Below are 20,133 nucleotides of genomic sequence, written 5' to 3' on the forward strand. Positions count from 1 at the left end.
CACTGAGCAGGCTCTTAGAACACTTCATTCCGGGGGATTGCATAAAGGGCCACATTAGCCAGTTTGTCCGGTCCCAGGGCTCCCTCTAGTGGCAGAGGGAGGCCTTGCATCCGAGCCCCAGAACTGGAGCAGGGAGGGGAGAAGCCAGCCTGAGTGTGTTGGAGGAAGACCGCAGGTAGACAAAGTGCTCTCCCCGCCCCCACCCCACCCCACCTCCCAAATATCAAGATGCACAGAGATGAGGGTACCTGGAAGTATATTAGAAAACAGCTTATGTTACGACAACAACAAAAAAAACGTGTAAAAACATTTCATCCCCACGACAGCCTCCAGGGCTTCAGGAGAGGAGGGGGAAAGGGAGGGGGGCTCAAAGCACGTGGATGGTCCAGATCTGGGAGGCCCTGTCCTTGGCTAGCTCCCACAGCACCGCATGGTCCCGGTCGTAGCCCCGGCCTCCTGCGGGGGAGGATGGTAAGAGATAGTTAGAGACAGCTGGGGAATCCATTGTCCTCAGCCCCCTCAGATGCCCCCTCTCCACACACACCACACCTTACCCTTCACATCCAGGATTCGTTCTTCAAACATCTGGCTGCAGATGTGGCCTGATTCCTTGATGCTCCATGTCTGGCGGGGCAGGCGGCTCTCGGCCCACAGCACCACCTTGGAGCCTGTGCTGGGGGGCCCAATTACCTGCAGACTCATGGTAGGGGCCACCTGAGGCCCCAGGAGGTCATCAGGCAGTGTTCCTTTCCATAGGGACTCCACCAAACCCAAGACGCTATCAATACACCCAGGCTTGAATTCTGGCTCTTACGGATTGTGTGACCTTGGGCAAATCTCTTAATCCTTTTGAGCTTTGGTTTCCTTAGGGATGGGAAGCTGGTTGTTGTGAGGATTCAACATGGGAATCATAAAAGGGCTGGAAAAATTTTAGCTCCTCCAGGAAGCCTGCCATGACTGACTCCCAAAGCACAGGCTTTAGCAACAGGTAAGCCTCTGATTCCAGCTCCACTTATTAGCTGTGTGACTTTCAGCAAATTACTCAACCTCTGTGTGCTTTGGTTTCCTCACCTACAAAATGGGGGGTATAACAGGACCTGCCCCATAGTGCTCCGTTAGGATTATATGAGCCATTCATGTGCAATGTTTAATACAGTGCTTGGCACATGGCAAGTGTTCCCTCTCATTCCAAGTAAAAGACAAAACCCTTTCAATGGCTTACAAAGACCCGTACCCTTCACAGTCTTTCTGACCTCATCTCCTGCTACTGTCTCCCTCATCCACTTTACTCCAGCCACTCAGATGGCCTCACTTAGCCCTAGAGCATGCAGGCATGCTCCTACCTGGGGGCCTTTGCACTGGCTGTTCCCTTTGCCTGGAACACTGTTCCCTCAGGTATCTGCATGGCTGCCTTCAAATGACAGCTTCTCAGGGAGGGCTTCCCTGACCACTCTATTTACAGTTTTCAGCTCCCTGACACTTCCTATCCTCCTTTCTTGATTTGTTTTTCCTCTATTGCCCTTTAGCCCTGGTGCCCCAGCGGTTAAGAGCTTGGCTGCTAACCAAAAGGTTGGCAGTTCGAATCTACCAGCCCCTCCTTGGGAACCCTGTGGGACAGTTCTACTCTGTCCTATAGTGTCGCTATGAGTCAGAATCAACTCGACAGCAAGGGGTTTGGCTTTTTGGTTTGTCTACAGGACTTTTTTTTTTTTTTTAATAGGACGTTTGCATGATGTAAGCTACTGAGGTATTTTACTCATTTCTGTTGTTTCCCATCTGTTTCTCCCCACTGGGATATAAGCTTAAGGAGAGCAGAAGTCCTTCCTGTCTTCTCACTGCTGTATTCCCAGCACCCAGGACAGGTGCTGGCGCATAGTAGGCGCTTAGTAAATGTACAGTGAGTCTGTCATTATTAATAGGATTCAAGTCCTGTCACAGGATATCAGAGTGCGGAGGTCCATTAGAAGCATCTGGTTCAACACTCCTGCAGAAGAGCATGACTCACCCGGGGTACAAAGCCTGCATTCTCCACCTCCCCAGGGTCCCCAAGGCACATCTCTCTGTCTCCCTCCCCAAGGCAGGCCTGTGCGTGCCTGGGGCGCTGGTGTCCCTGCCCCAGCCCCTCAGCTGGTACCTGGTTCTTCAGTAGCCCATCCTCGTAGTACCAGATGGAGCTGCCTCCAGCTCGGGGCTCTGAGACCACCACCCGGCCCGCCTTCATGTCCTCCACGTGGTCCGGCACTGCCAGGAATCCCCCCAGGGCAGCATTCCAGAGGCGGAAATAAGCCCGGCGCTGACAGGGAGAGGAGCCAAGGGTCAGGGCTTCCCGGCCAGGGATGCTCCCACTTGGTCCCCAGTACCCCTAACTCTGGTGCCCCCCAGAATCAAGCTCCTACCCCCTCCTTCCTGCCCCTAAACCTTCCTCAGCCCTACTTCTAAGTCACCCGTTCTTTCACGCACATATACTCAGAAACACATACGGAGCACACACCCACAGTTCCGTGGCCACAGAGAGACCCACAGTTGTGTGTAGACAGACACACCGACAGATACACCCACGGTACACACGGTTGTACAGATGTTCACAGAGGACACAAACACACGAATACAAACAGCTGTCCAAGCTCATACATCCTAACGGACCTGCCCCATATACTCCACGATAGGCACTTACGCTGGCTAAAAGGACAGCTAAGTGTAGGAACCCCGACATGCACACACACTCACAGAAAGCAATGCATGCACACACCCGTACGGCATCATATGGTGACCAGTGGACTAGACATCAGACCTGTTTCCCACAAATCAGCTGGGGTCTTGGATGGCGGTGACAGTAATAATGGAAATAATAATCATCACAGCTGACGTTTGTTGAGTGCCAACACATACAAACACTGTCCTGAGGGTTTTACTTATGTACCTTACTTATCTTCAATCCTTATAACCACTCCCATGATATATATTAACCCCATTTTAAAGATGAGGAACTGAGGTCCATAGAGGCAGAGTGCTTGTCCAAGGTTGCAGAGCGAATCCTTGTCTACATCTCGGGGCCTTTATTTCCCCATCTGTAAAATGTGAGGGATGGAGATAATTTCCAAGATTTCTTCTAGCATTAATGTTTGAGTTTGTGAATAAAGGAACTAGACAACTACCTCCATACGAAGACACACTCACCAGTGTCACAAATATGGGCATGCACAGCCATAAGCAGGCTCCCACAGATGCCTGCACACACCCAGACCCACAGGTGTACCTGCAGAGCACACAGACACATGGCCACAAATGACATCATGTGCACAGAAGTACCCTCAGACACACACACATGCACACACATACACAGACCCTGTGGCCACGACTCCGTGTAAATGCACGTGTACATAAATCCACACGGGCAGACAGGTGCAGATACAATGTATCCCAGAGTGAAATGTGCTTATGACTGGTGGTTGGTCCAGGAGGTAATTTTCAGATCTATGTGGATAAACTTATTTTTAAAAATTTAACACTAATATATTTATTATCATGTCCATTAAGGAAATTATACATGTACATCAAACCCATGATTTCATGGATATTATTCCTTCAAATAAGGATAAAAAAAAAAGTTGATTTAGAGAAAAATATTAAGTAAAGGTTCCGGAAGAATGACGATGTGGAAAAATTGTGACAATGCTTGTGATGGTTAATTTGATGTGTCACCTTGGTCAGGCTATGGTGCCCATTGTTTGGTCAGACACGAGTCTAGACACTGCTGTGAAGGGGTTTGTAGATGTGATTAACATTTACAATCTAACTGATGGAGATTACCCAATAATCCTCCATAATGTGGTGGGCCTCATCCAATCAGTTGAAAGCCTTAAGAATAAAAACCGAGGTTTCCAGGGACAACAAATTCTGCCTCAAGACTGTAACACAGAAATTCTACCTGAGCTTCCAGCCTACAGATTTCAAACTTTCTAGTCTCTACAATTTTATGAGCCAATTCCTCTCTCTCTATGTATATATACACACATATATTGAGAGAGAGCACCTCTGTGTATCAGTCAGAGTTCTACAGAGAAACAGAAAAAAATTGTATATATACACACACACACGTCGACATATAGAACACACACACACATATATGCAGAGAAAGTGTGTGTGTGTGTATAGACATAGCTATGATCTGTTTCTCTGTAGAATCCTGACTGAAACACTGCTACACAAATGCTGAGTTTGGGAAACATGGGTAGATCACACTCAGACAGACACACACCCAGACAGGTCAGCACAGACACGCTCAACCCCAGACACGCTACTTACCTGCTTGATGGGGTAGAGGGAGCCCACCCTCTGGGTCCCGCTGTATGTCAGCCAGTTGGTGATCTCACAGCTGCCCACCAGCCACTGGCGGCCTCGGAAGTCGCTGTGCTCGCATAGCACCCAGCTGGGTCCGGAAAGTGCCAGAGACACAGAGAGGAACACAGGCAGATAGACAAGTGAAGAAGGAAACACAGATGTCAGAGCCTTCCCTACCTCCTTCTCTCCCATGTGGGGATTCCTCTGCCTGGAGTTAGGTTCTGAGGGTGGGGAGGGAAGCCTGGAAGTAGATTTGGGGTTTGCAGGGCAAAGTAGGGTCCTAGAGAGCCAGCTGCGCCCTGGGCTCCAACCCCTGAAAGCCAGTGACCCCCTCAGTCTGCATTTCTCCTCCCTTCTTGGTTAGAGGGGGTAGAGCAGAAGAGGAGAGGAGGAAGAGGCAGGAAACCCCTGGGGTCTCACTCATCCCCCCAGCAGCCCCCACATCCGCTGGGCCTCCTAAATTACTCACACGCCCCCCTTGATCCGCACGGACAGCACGTGGTTGTTGAAGCCCTCGGCTTGCAGGCTCCGCACCTCGCTGTTGAGCTCAATCTCCTTCCCCTCGAAGCACTCCAGCCCATACAGGAATATGGAGGGCTCTGAAAAGTGCTGGGGGGCCAGGGAGTGGAGGAGGGGTGAGGTCACAAGAGCCCTAGTCCCAGGCTCAGCCCCACAGTCCCAGACCCCTCAGCCCCCAGATCTGTATTTCAGGCTGTCTTCCCTCCTGAGCAATACTCCCAGGTCCACTGACCCCAACACTGCTGGCTGGGGTCCCTAGGATTCTCAGATGCATCGTGTGCCAGACTGGGCCTGGAGTCCCCCCTCAAACCCTGTACCAGGTGATGGCACTTCTAAGAACAAATACTCCAGGGGGAAGCCTGGGGCTCATTCTAGATGTTCTCTTTTTTTGTCCTCACTATAACAATTTTTTTTTTTTTATAGCAACAATCGTAATAATAATAGCACATACTGGTAGCGATAGCACTTCTCACTTTTTCAGGGTGTACTCCATGCCCGATTCTCTGCTAAGTGCTCATCTCACTGTAACTTCTCAACAATTCTAAAAGGCAGGTGCTGTTATTATCCCCACTTAACAAAGGGAACCTGCTGCTGCAGAAGGTAAACGCTTGCCCAAGGCCCCAAAGCTAGGCTTCAGAGCTAGGTCTGTCTGCAGAGCCCAGTGTGTAGTTGTAAAGAGTTTGATGCCTGGGTTCTACCTGGCTCTGCCTGTTACCAGCTGGATAACCCTGAACAAGTCACATAACCTCTCTGTGCCTCAGTTTTTACATCTGTAAAAGTGAAATAATAATAGTAGCATGTTTCATAGGGTTGTGGAGAGGATTAAATGCCTTAGTATGTGGGAAGCCCTGAAAATGCTACCTGGCATGGACTACGGGTTCAGGAAATGTCAGCTGCTCTGACTGGGTGCTACCACGCTGGCCCGTGCACTCAGTCGTCGAGTCCTGCAGACTCTAGCCCCTTAATATGGCCCATGGCAGTTCTCTCCATCTCCTCCTGGTCTAGGATGTCACCATGTATTCTGGGTTACTGTAGCAGCAACCCATCTTTCTCACTCCTCCCTGTCTAGAACCATCGTCTCGGCAGTGTCAGCCCCCACCCCACTCTGAGTAGCAGCCCCTCCCATCTCTGTACACTACCGTATCTAGACCTACCACTCCGCATTACTATCTTTATGTCCATGTGACCATAGGTTCCTTGAAGGCGGGCTGTGTCTAATTCCTTTCAGTGTCTCTATTTCAGAACCAAGGAGCCCTGCTGGCACAGCAGTTAAGCCCTTGGCTACTAACTGAAAAGTCGGTGGTTCGAACTCACCAGCCACTCCATGGGAGAAAAGATTACAGCCTAGGAGACACTGTGGGGCAGTTCTACTCTGTCATATAGGGTTGCTATGAATAGAAATCCACTTGTTGGCACACAACAACACAACATTTTGGGATTTATCTCAGTGGAAAATTCAATAAACATCTAGTGGACTGAATTGGCTTTGAAGCTCCAGGGTCAAAGGGATCTGGGTGGTTCTGAAGAAGACTGGGTTGAACCTGCACTAGCCTAATGTGCAGTGAGAAGAGGTTCTGTGCCCAGGACTTGCCCAGCCTCAGGGGTTGCCTGAGTGTGGACAGGGGCACTCACTCACCAGGGGTACCTTCTGGAGAGAGCCCAGGACCGTGGAGGCTAGGCAGCCCATGGCCGTGAGAGTGGGGAACTCGCCTTCGGAGAGAACGTGCTGGTCACCCTCAAAGTTCTTCTCATCGAACAGGATCCAGCTGGGGGAGGGGAAGAGGAGGGAATGAGAGGGTATGTGAGCCTACCCCATTCTCAGCCTGCTCAGGGCCCCCTGCAGTGCAGAAGAGTGGGTGCAGACTTGATCCCCCTAGTCCAGGAGAGGTCAAAGAAACAGGCACCGCAGCCATAGGGACTGAGGTCAGACTCAAGGAAGGACTGAATGAAATCATACTGCCCCTATGGATGGGGATTTGACGATACCAAGCAAACTACATGTGCAATTACTCAGCAATCTCATTTCTAGGAATCTATCCTAAGGACACCCTTCAAACCATGAAGTGACACGTGTGCAAGGCTAGTCATTGCAGCACTGTTGGCAGTAATGTGATAATGACTTGTGGCTATGTAGGGGAAACTCTGATATATATATACAGACACACTAGAGATATATATGAAGTATTTACTGGAGAAATTTTATGATGGGGCTGGGTTTTTAAAGACTCCACATCAAAAAAAAAAAAAAAAAAGAAGGAACAGATGGAACAAGATTGGGGTTTGCCATACTATAGTACCTAGGTATGAAGGTTTTATATCGTCCTTTAAAACTTCCTTTTGTGTGTTTTAAGACTGAACGTCTCAGAGCAGAACAGCCAAGTCTCAAGGAGGCTAAGGGGTGGAAATCGTCTTTTTACAGGAAATAAAGACCTTTCTCCTGCAGCCCTGATTCTCAAGTTAAGTGTTTCAAGGCAGCTCCGAAGTGCCCTCCCCACCCCCAGCGCTCACCTGCCGCCGTGGACCCGGCAGGACTGGGGCTGGAAGGAGAAGGGCAGAGAGGCCTGGTCATCCTCGAAGGAGATGTGGTCGCCCAGGAAGTCGGGGCCAGAGAAAAGCTGAATCTGGGGGCAGAAAGGGAGATGAGAGCGAAGGAGTGCGATAAGATAAGGGAGACGATGGTGAAGAGGGGGAGAGGTTTGAAATGCGGGGAGAGGAGACGTATGCCCCTACCAGCTCCCTAGGGAGTCTCTTCCTTACCTTTGAGACAAAGTGCAGATTGTGTTCCTCGACCTAAAGGGAGGGATCAAAATTTCGAGACTTAAGGAGGGTAGCAGCCCCCAGCCTCAGCACCTCTGGTGTGCATATTTCAGATCCTTAAGTGGCGCCCTTCTCCCTTTCAGCATTAGCCCCGCCCCCTCCTAGAGGCCCCGCCCCTCACGAGCTCCCAACCTTGTCCTTCCGGACTCCACCCCTCAGCGGAGGGAGCGTCCCCGACTCCATGCCCCGCCCCTCGCAGAGGCCCCGCCCGCCGCGGCCGCACGCACCTGCAGGACCGGCTGCAGCGAGGCGAGGGCGCTGTTGCCCGCGCCCCAGTCCTCGCAGTTGCGGTACACGCCCTTCTCCAGCACGTACTGCTCGCCGGAGAAGCCCACCTCCTGATAGGCCACCCACCTGCAGGAGGGGCGGGGCGCGGGTCGGCGGGGGCGGGGCCATCACCTCCCCTGGTACCGCCCCCGCCCCGCCCGGCCTCGGGGAGCCCGGTTCACTCACACGCCGCTCAGCACGTGGATGGCTTGAGTATGTGGCCCGTGTCCCGCCTGCTCCACGTCGGGCAGCGCCTCGCTCACCTCGACTCCGGGCCCCTCGAAATCCATAGCTTCAAACAACACCACGGCCGGGTCGGCGAAATCCTGGGGCCCAGGGAGAGTCAAGCCTGGGTCGGAAACAGCCCCTCCCGCCTGAGGACAGAAACCCCTGAAAGTGCCCAGAACCCAGGGACGCAGCCCACCGGGGGAATTCGGGATAAGGCATCATTGCAGCCTGAGGAAAAGCAGCAGGAGGGAGAGAGGCTAGATCTCAGGGAACATTTCCAGGTCCTCTGGAGAACTGAGAGTGAGGTGGAAGCTCACCCCTTGTAAATTGTACTAGAGGGAAGCCTGGTTGTGGCAAGAGGGATGGCCCAACTGCCCTCGCTTACCGTGCGGATGACCCGCAGGGAGGTCAGCACCTCGTCGTACCCTCCCCAGTGTGACCAGTCGGCGTATTCCCCCTCCTCCAGCAGGTACTGGTGGCCCCGGAAGCCCTCCTTTTCGTAGCCCACCCAGCTGGGGAGGGAGAAGATGGTCAGTCGCAGGAAGCCCATGAACGGGTAAGACAGCTGCCCCCACTCCTAGGTGCCCAGGGCACTCCCTGCCCCAAGGGTAGAGGCTGGTGGGGGGAGGGGTGAGGTGGAAGGAAGGGTGCTTTATCCTCACCAGCCCCCAAGGACCCGCAGGGACCCCACGGAGGCCAGGTGGGGGCTCTGGCTGTCCTCTGGCTGCCTCAGATTGTAGATGTCTCGGCTCACTTCCCAGCTCTGGCCCTGAAAACCTGGGGCCTCAAACACCACAGCCTGTGGGCGTGACAATGGAGAGGTCAGGTTGGTGGGGAGTCGTCTGGGCCCAAACACCCAGCCAGGCCAGGAATGGCTCTGCCAAGAATCAGCCTAGAGCCCCCAGGCCTTTACCTAATTCCTGTCTGCTCTGACCTCTGACCTGACACAGCAAAAGCTGGTTGCCAGTGAGCCCATCAGGCTCCATCCTCCCAGACCCAGCTTCTGGGCCCCATTGCCCTCTCTTCCCCAGAGGCCTTCTTTGACCCTGAGGCTCTTACCTTGGGTTCCCCTGGCCTCTCCACACTGGGGCAGCCCTGCAGAGGAGACAGAGATGAGATACCAGCCCAGAGGTGGGGAAAGCATATGGGCTGGGGACCCAGGATTTTCCTGATCCTGAGACCCCTGAAAATGGCCACCTGTGTTCTCCCTTTTTCCCCGCCTCTTGGTCTAATCCTGGTTCCTCCGATCCCCACGCCCAGTGGAAGCCCCCAGGCCCTGCTTTTTCCCACAGACTTTACCAGGCTGTGGGTGTGCCTTGCCCCTTACCAAAGTCACGGGCTTCAGGGAGCCCACGCTGAGGTTGGTTGTGCCACAGGCCTCCAAGGTGTGGTACTCTCCAGGCTCCAGGATGCAGGGAGTGTCCTCAAAGAAGGGTTTAGGGTACAATAGCCACCTGGGGGGCAGCAAAGAAGCTGTTACACCCAATGCTGCAAGGGATACAGATTGGTGGATGGGAGGGAAGATTTTGAGGGGGAGACCTCAGGGGGACCCCCATCAAGGGAAATCTGGAGGACATTTCAGACCCCCATAATCTCTTGCAGTAGCCATTTTATTGGCCTCCCTGCCTCTGGCCTCCTCCCCCTGAATTTCACACAGCAGTGGCCGAGTTCTTTCTAGAACACATATCTGGTTAAAAACCACCAGTTTTAAAAACACACGCATTAAAGCCCAGTAGCACAAAAAGGCCTGTGTGATCTGACTACGGCCTTTTCCCCAGCCTCACATCTCACTACTTGGCCCTTACACTGGCCAGACTGAAATTTCAGAGTCTAGATCTCTCACCGCTGGGCCTTTGCATGAGCTGTTCCCTCTTCTAGATACACTCTTTGTGCATTCATTCAATTAACAAATACTTTGGGGCAACCATTCCGTGCCAGATGCGGCTTTAGGCGTCAGGGGCACAGTAGTGAACAAAACAAAATCTTTGCTTTCATGGAATTTAGATTCTTCTTTCGGCCAACTCTAGCTCGTCCCAGCTGAGGTGCCCCCTCCTCCAGGGAGGCTTCTGTGACCACCACCACCCAGCTTAGTGCTTTTCTGTGCTTCCACAGCCCCATGCTCCCTGCCACCATCAGCCTGACACTCTGGATTCCGACTGTTTACTTGCCTGTCCCCACAAGTAAACTGAGCACTCTTTGAAGGCAGGAACTGTGTCCTGTTACCTCTGTGTCCCCAGCACCCAGCCTAGTAAATATTAAATGAAGGGATTCCAGAACACTCCAGACTCACAGTCCTGTGAAGACAGTGATAGATGCCACCTGCAGAGGCCTCCCTAAGCCTTCGGAGTTCTCCAAGGCTTGGGTTAGCTTCACCTGCTCCCCTTTGAGGTCCTCCTCAGAGAACAGGCTGATCTCCGGGGTGCTGTAGTCCTGCAGAAGGAAAAGGGTGGAAACTGAAGGTCAAAGTATCCCGTTGGAGGCCACCCCTGCCCCCCACACTTGCCCAAGTGTGCCCAGCCAGGGCCCCAGGGGGCTTCTGGAAATCTTTGTGGCCATTTCCCCCAGATGTAGGGAGGTAGCTGGGTGTTCTCAGCAAGTTGTGCCAGACAAGCCTGACACCAAAGCCTTTTCAGGCCCACCAGGAACCGTTGAGGCGCCATGCCCATCCCCTTGCCTCTGAGTACTCTGCCTTCCACGCTGGTAGAGGGACAGGCAAGACTGACAGCAGCTGAGGTCTTTGACCCTTCCTTTATGTACAACTCCTTCCTCTGCCCAGACTGGCTTCTGCCCACATCTCATCCCGGGAAGCAGGAGACGCTCTGCATTCTGGGTGTTTGTTCCTCATTAGGACCGTTTTTCACTCACTCATTCATCATATGCTTGTGAAACATCTACCAAGTGCAAGGCAGTTCCCCATGTCCCTTATTCCCCTCAATGGCTGTCACTACTCCACTCACAGTTGAGGAAGGTGAAGCTCAGGAAAGTTAAGCAATCTTCCCAAAGTCACACAGCTTGTAAGTAGCAAAGTTAAGAATAGACCATTGTAGTTTTCGTTCACTATTACCATCCAGCACCCCCCACATGCCTGGTACACAGTAGGCGCCCAGTTAATATCGAAGGAATCAAATAAATACAGGTCCATCTGACTTCAAAGCTTGTACCTCCTTACCTCCCACACAAAGATGAATTTATTGTGAGAGGCTCACAAATTATCCACAAACATCTGTGTGTTTCTGAGAAGCTTTGAAAATTCCTGTCCCCTCCTTTGCCTGGCTGGGCCACTGCCCTAGTTAAGACTCATCATCTGTCACCAGAAGGATTATAATAGCTCTAGACTTGGGATAACTCATTCTTTCACTTAAAAAGTGAAAGATAGGCCCCAGCTTTCTCTTCCAGGTTTCCCTAGTGCCAAGATGGTTTTTCAGTCAAACTTAGTTTCTGCAGTTCACAAATTTGTGCTGTGAAAACAATAGTTTTTTTTTTCCACTTTACAAATATGAAACCACACCCCGCTCCCTCAAAATTTAGCAGTCCCTCCTGCGCTGGAAATCATAGCCCTTCCTGGTCTCAGGCCTCCACCTGCCAGCCAGAGAAATGTTTCTAAGTCCCCAATCTGGTTATACAGCTTCCTGCCTCAAACCCAGCCTCATACCCTGGCTTAACCGTAAGGCCTGCAGGGCAGACAGCAGATCTCCCCTGCCTGCCCATCGCTGGGCACAGTGCCTGGCACACAGCAGACATCAGTGAACATCTGTGAACAAATGAATGAATAAACGCCCTGTGGCATCCTCAGGTCTGACTGTGGGCCTGAGAGCCTGGGCCCCCGGTGGAAGGTGACTCCCATGGAGAAGCTCACAATAAATTATCCATAAACATCTGTGTGTTTCAGAAGCTTTGAAAGCTTTGCCTGGCTGGGCCACTGCCCTAGTTAAGACTCGTCATCTCTTGTCATCTCTCACCTAGTTCTCCAGAACCAGCCAGCACTTCCCCAGGCTGTTTTCCCAAGCTGGGGCTTGGCCTCTGCCTGGCCCCTGCCTCTTCAAGTCAGCCTCTGCACACTCCCCACTTGGATCCAAGGTGAGAAATCTATAGGTCTATGCACAATTCAACCCCAGATTCCAATGCTAGGCAAGCAAGGCTGTCTCCCTCCGAAGACTGGAGTGTCTCGTCTCTTTGACTGGCACATGTTTCCCTCTCAGACTAGGATCCTGGAGGTCAGGGCCCACAGCAGACAAGGCAACATCTGGCCTCCCATCCCCATCCTCAGCCCACTCACCTGGACAACCCTCCTCAGGGAGCCAATGCCTTTGGGGCTCCATGCTGTCCCTGGGGCTTGGAGTTCCACATCTCCTTCAGGCAAGACCAGCTTCCGGCCCTGGAACTCCGGCTCTTCATATAGCACCCAGCTGTGGGCACAGAGACTCCACAGTCACTGGGTGGGAGGGGGGTGTACCCTCAAGGCAGCTGATGGGGTTTCTGCTAGGTTGGCCTGGACACTTCTCACTGTCCCCCACTCCCCAGGTTCACAACCAGGGCCCCCACTCACCAGCCTCGCACCACCCTTATGGAGGCCACAAGGGCCCAGCCTGAGGCATCAGCAATGTCTTTCCAGACCTCCCTGCTGCTGCCCTGGCAACTGGGCTCCGAGAAAAGAATCATCTGGAGAAGGCAGAAAGGAGGTCCTCAGGCCCTGTCGCCAGGCTCCTGCCTCCTGCTGCCCCTGCCCCACTGCCCCCACACCCTTACCTTTCCAGGCCTGGTATTCAGCTTGCCCTGGGTCTTCAATGCTGGGCTCTGGGAGAGAGGGGAGTGATAAGAAGCCTTATGGGGAGTTGCCTCCCCACAACCTGCTGTCCCAGGGATCCCATATCCTCCCTATTCTAAAACTGCAACCCCAAGGAGCTGGCCCATAGAGCATGCTGCACTTGTTCCCAATCCCCAGGGGTCTCATCAACCCTGTCCCAGGGGCTAGGTGCCCATCACTCCCCTTCCCCAGCTTTGAAGTCACCAAGCCCTTTGGAATCCACAGTGCAAACCTGCTATATTGCGGGAGATTGAGGCCCACAGAGAAGTGGCTAGCACAAGGTCACACTGAACTGGACCTCAGACCCAAATCTCCTGCCTCCAGAGACTGTGACTTCCAGTATAATGCTCCTCATGCCACCCAAAATCCTGACTCAGGTGAGGCCAGGTACCCTCCCTTGCCCACCCAGGCCTCACTCACCCACCCCTCCAGGGGCTGGGCTTGGGCAGGCTTCTCTGGCGCTGGCCTTTCACTGCAGAGCAGGGGCAACTGTCCTGGCACCTTCCTGAGCCCTGGTGCCCTGTGGGGCGGCAGAGCAGATAGTTTTGTGCCCAGTGGCTCCAGGGTGGGGGCTTCCTTGGTGGCAGGCACCAGACCACCAAAGAGAAGGCTGCCTCCAAGACGGGAAGTGGGCCTGCTGCCAGCCTGCCACTCAGGCCCCAGCTCTGGGTGGGAGCCCTTGACACCTGTTACATGCTTCTTCATCATCTCCAGAGGGGAGAGGAAATCCTGGGGAGCCTTGGCAGGCCGGGTTTCCCAAGAGGGGCTGGGCCCAGCTTTCTCCTGCCTGCGCTGGAGCTTCTCATCGTCGCTCAGGTAGGGGTTTTCTGGTTCCTCCTCCTCCTCTTCCCCCTCCTCCTCCTCCAGTGCTGGCACCTCTTGGGGGCCGGGCCCTGGCACCCATGGCCCAAGCTGGTCCTCCTCAATGGCAGGCAGCGTGGCATACATGGCCAGGTAGGAGGAGCGGGGGGCTCGTGGCATCCGCTGAGTGCGGAGGATCTCAGGGGGCTCCATGCTCCGCAGGGTATCCAGGAAAATCTCCAGGTCTGCAGTCAGGGCCACCTCATCTTCCTCCCTCGATGGCTCTGGGAGCACCTTGTCCTTGGTGGAGTCAGGGACAAGCCGGGACTTCAGGCTGGCCTCTGTTTCCAATGGCCCGGTTATAGGGGGGCTTCCTGGGCTGGGGGACACCTTGTCTACTGAGGAGGATGGGACAGGGAGGACAGCAAGGCCCTGGACAACCATTTTCTGAGTAGAAAATGGGATAGCAGAAGCACCAGAGTCCTGGACATCCTGTTTTTGGGTGGGAGATGAGATGGGGGTCCCTTCAGAGCCCTGGGCAACCTGTTTGGGAGATGGAGTAGCAGGAGTAATTGGGCCTTGGACAACCTCTTCATTGGTGAAGGAAGGGGCCAGGCTGCCTTCAATACCCTGGGCAACCTCTTTTTGGGTGGAGGATGAGCTAGGGCTGCCCTCTGGGCCCTGGACAACCTTGATTGGTTCGGGGGATGAGGCAGCAGGAGTACCAGGCCCTTGCACTACTTCCTTTTGGATGAGGGATGGGTCAACAGGAACACCAGGACCCTGTACAACCTCTTTCTGGGTAAGGGAGAAGGAAGAAATGTCTTCAGAGTCCTGAACAACGTTATTGCTTGGGGAGTATGGAGCAGAAAAACCTGGGCTGGGGACATCCTTCCTTTTTGTAGAGGATGGAGCAAGAAGTTGTCCAGGAGCCATGGCGACCTCGTTCCTCACGATGGGCAGGATGGTGGTAGCCAGAGGATCTGTGAGCCCTTCTCTTTTTACAGAGGGCAGGTCATGGGGCACCCTGGGCTTGAGAGTGTGCTGGGACCTGGAGTGAATGGGTACCACAGGCTGCTCTGGGGGGTGCACTAGGCCCAGGGAGGGGGTATGGGTCTGAAGTCTGGGAGAGGAAGGTCCTGGTACTTTGCCCTGAGAAGTCTGGAGAGAGAGCTGACTGGGACCGGAGGCTCCCTGCACCCTAGAGGCCTCATGGGTCCTGGCCTCTGGAGCTCTCCCCTGGTCTTGGTCTGGGTGGGTGGCAGGGACATGCTGGCATTGAGATGGGTGAGTACCAGCTGGGATGCCTGCAGGGGCCAGAGCAGATCTGTCCTTTGGCTCTGCTGCCCCAGTCTTAGGCGGCTGCCCCAGGACTTCGCCTGCTGTGCTGCCCAGACCTGGGCTCTTTGGCACAGTGACCGTGGGCCTGGGAAGCCGACTGGCAGGTGGGCTGTGCTCAGGAGGCACAAGGCTTGTTAGCAGCTCCAAGGCCTGGCTGTGGCTGGGTGAGCCCTTTGCCCGGGGGCTCACCACCACTGCCCGGACCGTGCGGGCAGCATTGCGACCTCTGGGCAGGGCGTCGCCTGGTAGCACCGGCCTCACAGTCACAGAGCTGCTCACCCGTCGGTCCACGTGCCCTTCCACCACTGTGGTAGTCCGCACAGTGCGTGTCACTCGCCGTTCCTCACAGATCCGAGGACCCTCGCTGGTAAGACCTATACCTGGGTGAGGGCTCAGCTCACGGGGCCCAGGCAAGGGCACGAAGAACTCATCCCTGGCTGGGGCTCCTAGGCCTGGGGGCTCAGTCTTGGGGGGCTGGGGGCTGCCATCAACCTGGTCCATGGCCTCCTTCAGCCTCCCCACTGGCCTCTTCTCCTTGGGGGGTGGTGTGTACTTCTTGGAAAAGATGGGCCCATGGCTCTGAAAGCTATTTGAGCCAGCCTCATCCCGGGGGCCCTGGTAATTCACAGTCTCTTCTTCCCGTGTAGCAAAGCCATTGACTTCCTCTCGACAGTGGCTGTACTCAAACTCCCGGGAGGCTTCTGTCCGGGTCCCTGACACCAGAGATACCTTGTGAAAACGATGTCTGGTCTCTTCCCGGGCAGGAGGCCGCTGCCGCCACGTCAGCGTGGAGCTCACCACTCGGGCCTCGGCCCGGGCCGCGGGCCCACCTGCCTCCTCCATGTTGGGCCCCGGCAACCTGTCCTGAGGTGTCCTTGTCTCCCTGTGGTCCAGCTCCCTGCAGGTGGTGCCAGGAAGAAGAGAGATGAGGGTCAGGGGGTGGTGAGGGTGGCTCCCCACAATACAGGATAACTACTACTGCCAAGGTCAGGCTGGGTGACCTTGAGCAAGTCACTTGACCTTTTGGGCCTTTGTTTTCTCGTCTGTAAGATGGACATGATACTCCCAACTCTGACTTAATTCATCAGGGCCCCTCATCCAGGCCTTTCCCCAGTTTTAGACGATCCCCTAGGCCACGGTTCTTCAAAGGGTGAAACTGAGAACTAAGCTTGGGAGCAGAGAGAAGGAAGAAGACAGAAAGGAACATGGATCTCTCTGTGTTAGTAGTAATAATAACAACAGCCGTGTACTGAGGGCTTACTGTGTGCAAAACATCTTGCCAAGAGCTTTACAACTATTGTCCGGTTGAATCCCAGAAGAACCCCATGAGTTTGATACTTCATAAAGAATAAATTATTAATAAATTACAAACAAGCAATCCCATTTTACAGATGAGGGGAAAAAAGGCTCAGAGAAATTAAGTCACTTGGCCAGAGTCACACAGTAGCAGAGTCAGGACTTGAACCCTGGCCGTAAAGTCCATGTGTTTAACCACTATACCAAATTCCTTAACGTATTTATCTGGTAAATGAAGATTCTTTGATTTTGAGGTTTGCTTTTCAAGGGAACCACAGTTTTCCTGGAGGGTCCAGCCTCTCACCCCTTGACTCCAGAAGTCCCTTCCAGCTGTACTGACCAGGAGAACCCTATTATCAGACCCCAAGGACCCCGGAAAGCTCCACGTGTACATCCCCAGCCTCAGGACCAGCCTGTCTTCAAGTCTGCACCTCCTCACCACAAGGCAGCCCCCAGAGACCCCACCCTGGACCCGAAATGGACCCACTGCCCACAGCTTCCATGATAAGGAGACCCCTTCCCCCACCTCCACCATCTTCCCTCCTGAGAAGCTAGTGGAACCTAGAACTTTGACCCTGCCCTGTGTCCCCAGCAGTGACTCAGGTTTTATGAGGGGCAGAGATGAAAGGGGCTGGGGCCCAGGGAAGCTGCCGAAGCCTGATCTGACTCCAGGACCACTGGTGGCTATGACAGTGCCTGACCTGGCCTGGACATTTGGGGAGTTGGGCGGTGTGGGCTAAAATGGATCACGATCCTTTCCCCCTGGCTTCCTGAGAGCAGAACACCCCAGACACCTGAGGCCCTGGTTCTCAGCCCTTTACTGAGGCCCCAACACCTTCCCCATCCTCACTACTGAGCTCCCTTTCTTCCCATGGAACCCCTATCCTCCTCACTAGTACTCCCCTACCTGGAACTTCACCCCCTCACTGAACCTGTAAGTCCTTGCCCCCCCTCGCTGAGTGTCCTCCCCGTTTCTGAATAACAACAACAACTACCATTCGCTGAGATTATTTGTCCCTGGTAGCACTGATAGTAAGTGGCAGAGCCTGGGTTCTAACTCACTCATTCATTCACTATTAATTGTGCCAGGTGATATGTTAGATGTGGGTTAAGCTCATCCAAAGCTGACTTCCCCATGAAGGTGGTATCCTAGGAGTCCAGAGGTCAACAAATTAGACATAATAAAACAGGAACCACATTTGGAAGGCCCTGTGGGCTTTGGCAGAACAAGAGCAGAGCAGCTTCAAAAGAAGGTGTGGGTAATCAGATCAGATCTTGTTAATGACCTCCTGAACATCAAAATTCAGTGCCTTTCTCAACTCAGCCCAAGCCCTGGACAACACCCCGATAGTTACTCATTCCACAAGCATGGGTTATTTGCTTCTGCTTGCATACCTCTAGGGACAAGGAGGTCACCACTTGACAGTTCACCACTCCTATCCCTGGATAGTCATGGTTGCTATATTCTTCAATCTGTGCTGAAATCTGCTCACCTATAGCTGCCCCTCTTTGTCCTTGCTTTGAAAATACCTTAATGGCCCAGGATGCCCTTGCTGGGCCAGACGATGGGCCCATTCCCAGAAGCCCTCTCATCTCCAGGGCCCCAGACCAGAAGTGGATTTGTTGGCATGGTGACCTGTGATCTCCAAACAAGATGTGTGAGGCTGGGAAGGGAGAGGCTGGGGAGGGGGCGGGGGGAGTGTGGGAAAGAGCTTTGTCTAACCCAACAAGTCCTGGATTCTCCCCGCTTACCTGTGAGTCACCCCCAAACTAGGCCAAACCAGTCCACAGGCCCACACGCCGGCAAACACATTCTTCCTCACAGGAGCACACACTGACACACAGACAAAAATGAGCACGGCACAAAAACACACACAGACAGACATGTATAGTCAAGGGCACACACAAACACACAGGCGCACACTGAGACGCACAAGCAGACACAGTCAGAGTTATAAATGTACATAGAGACAATACAGACACACAAATCACGTACATATACACAGAACACACAGACACAGTGACACACCCATGCCCACATTCACAATACAGTTAATTCACACACATGCTCTCCTTCCCTTGAAACTTACCTATCCTTGAACATAGACATACACACATGGGTGCGCACATATCTTACACACCCCTGCTTGCAGCCCCAACTGTATTCTGCTCACACACACACACACATACACACATTTACCTACTCCTGGCTCAGAGAATCCTCCCCCAGTAAGGGGAAATACGGGATGGTGTCCCGGAGGTCATCTTCCTCCCTCTCTAAGTGAGCCCCAGCCTCCCACGTGAGTCTGTCATTATCCACCTTGGCCCAAAATAGCCAGGGAATGGCAGAGAAAGACCCGCATTCCCCCAGCTGAACCTCCCGCTTCTTTCCTTCCCCCTGCTCAGGCCTCTTGCACCCACCTTCCCTCTCTCTTCAGCCCTTCTCTCCTTCCCAGGCTGGGGCACCCAAGCAAGCCTCAGGACAGGCGTAGGACCAGGCCTACTGACTCCTGCCAGGAAAACCAAGGCATCCCCAATTCTGCCTCTTCTAGTGGTAGTAAAAACAAATCCCACCTCCACAGGATTACAGAAAACCCTGGAGTCTGCAGATCAGCCATGCTTAGCCCTCTGGGTTCTGCAGAAGGCCAGAAGCCTCTTTGAGAGACAGAATAGAGTCATGGTTAGAGCATGGGCATCTGTGTTAGAGAAACCTCGGTTCAAATTCTGGCTTCTTCCTTTCCAGTTGTCTGAGTTTGGCCCAGTGAATTAACCTTTCTGAGCCTTCGTTTCCCTGTCATAACTGGTGGCAGAGGAGGGGGCAGTCTTAGTCCCTATTTCTTGGAGCTTTTGTGAGGATTAAGTAAAATTATGCTTAGAAAATAAATCATAAATGGCAACCACCACTATCATCATTAGGAACTTTTCAAAGCCCTGCCTGATGCCCAGTTCCCCTTCCTGGTCATCCTGGGGGGGTTCCATATTCATCCCCTTCCTAGTAAGTTTTGGGGAACCCACCTTCCACCTCTGAGCCTACCAGGCAGATTTAGGAGAGTCGTTTCAATACAAATAAAAACTAAGGCTTGGAACTCTCGCCTGTGGCTGCCAGCAGAGCCAGGTAGGGTAATTATTGCTGCCACAGAGGCGTTATTAATAAGCATCCCTGCTGTTTTGGCAGCCCAGCTCTCCGGAGTTCAAAGTGTGTTCCTGTAACTACCTCCTCCTTCCTCATCTCCAGCTACAAAATCCATTTGACACCTCAAAGCCCAGAGAGGTTAAGCAACTTGCCCCAGGTAACCCAGCACCTTTTCTGGGTGCCGATTCCCAGGCTGGGTCTGTGGCCTCCTGGACAGAACCGAGAGTGGTAGGTGTTGACGGGAAGGTGGCCCCATCCTCTCCGGGACAGAGTTTCCTCCGTCTCAGGTGGGCAAAGGAGAAGAGCAGCAGTAGACTGAGGGTAGACTTAGGGGAAGAGGGCAGAGCTAGAGCGGGAAGGGGCGGCCAAGTCAGCTCTGGCTCAGGGAACTGAATGAATGAATGGGCCTCAAGTTGAAGAAGCCCAGGAAAAAGGCAGAAAGACCCAGGATGTGGCGGCCAGGCCCGTGTCACCCCCTCCCACCCCACCTTCCCACACAGGGACGGACCTCTGCTCACCGGCTGTGTGGGGACCCAGATTTCTGGCTAGTCTGGAGCTCCTGCTGCTGGGCCATGCTGTCCTGATG

General features: G+C 53.6%; 1 protein-coding gene across 1 annotated transcript; it reads right to left on the minus strand.

The window, feature by feature from the left end:
- Positions 1-275: 275 nt before the first annotated feature.
- CRYBG2 (crystallin beta-gamma domain containing 2) lies at positions 276-20,133 on the minus strand. Its single transcript, XM_049875907.1, has 20 exons — positions 20,066-20,133; positions 13,397-16,016; positions 12,919-12,966; positions 12,719-12,831; positions 12,449-12,578; positions 10,463-10,602; positions 9,500-9,626; positions 9,232-9,267; positions 8,835-8,971; positions 8,558-8,684; positions 8,131-8,270; positions 7,905-8,031; positions 7,618-7,650; positions 7,369-7,481; positions 6,497-6,626; positions 4,811-4,950; positions 4,306-4,429; positions 2,135-2,293; positions 555-714; positions 276-456 (listed from the first exon to the last, which is right to left on the minus strand). Exons 1-20 carry the CDS (start codon positions 20,119-20,121, stop codon positions 368-370), a joined length of 4,749 nt encoding a protein of 1,582 aa, XP_049731864.1. The 5' UTR covers positions 20,122-20,133; the 3' UTR covers positions 276-367.

This window comes from Elephas maximus, chromosome 3, assembly GCF_024166365.1.
Source record: "Elephas maximus indicus isolate mEleMax1 chromosome 3, mEleMax1 primary haplotype, whole genome shotgun sequence".
In the NCBI taxonomy this organism is placed as follows: domain Eukaryota; kingdom Metazoa; phylum Chordata; class Mammalia; order Proboscidea; family Elephantidae; genus Elephas; species Elephas maximus.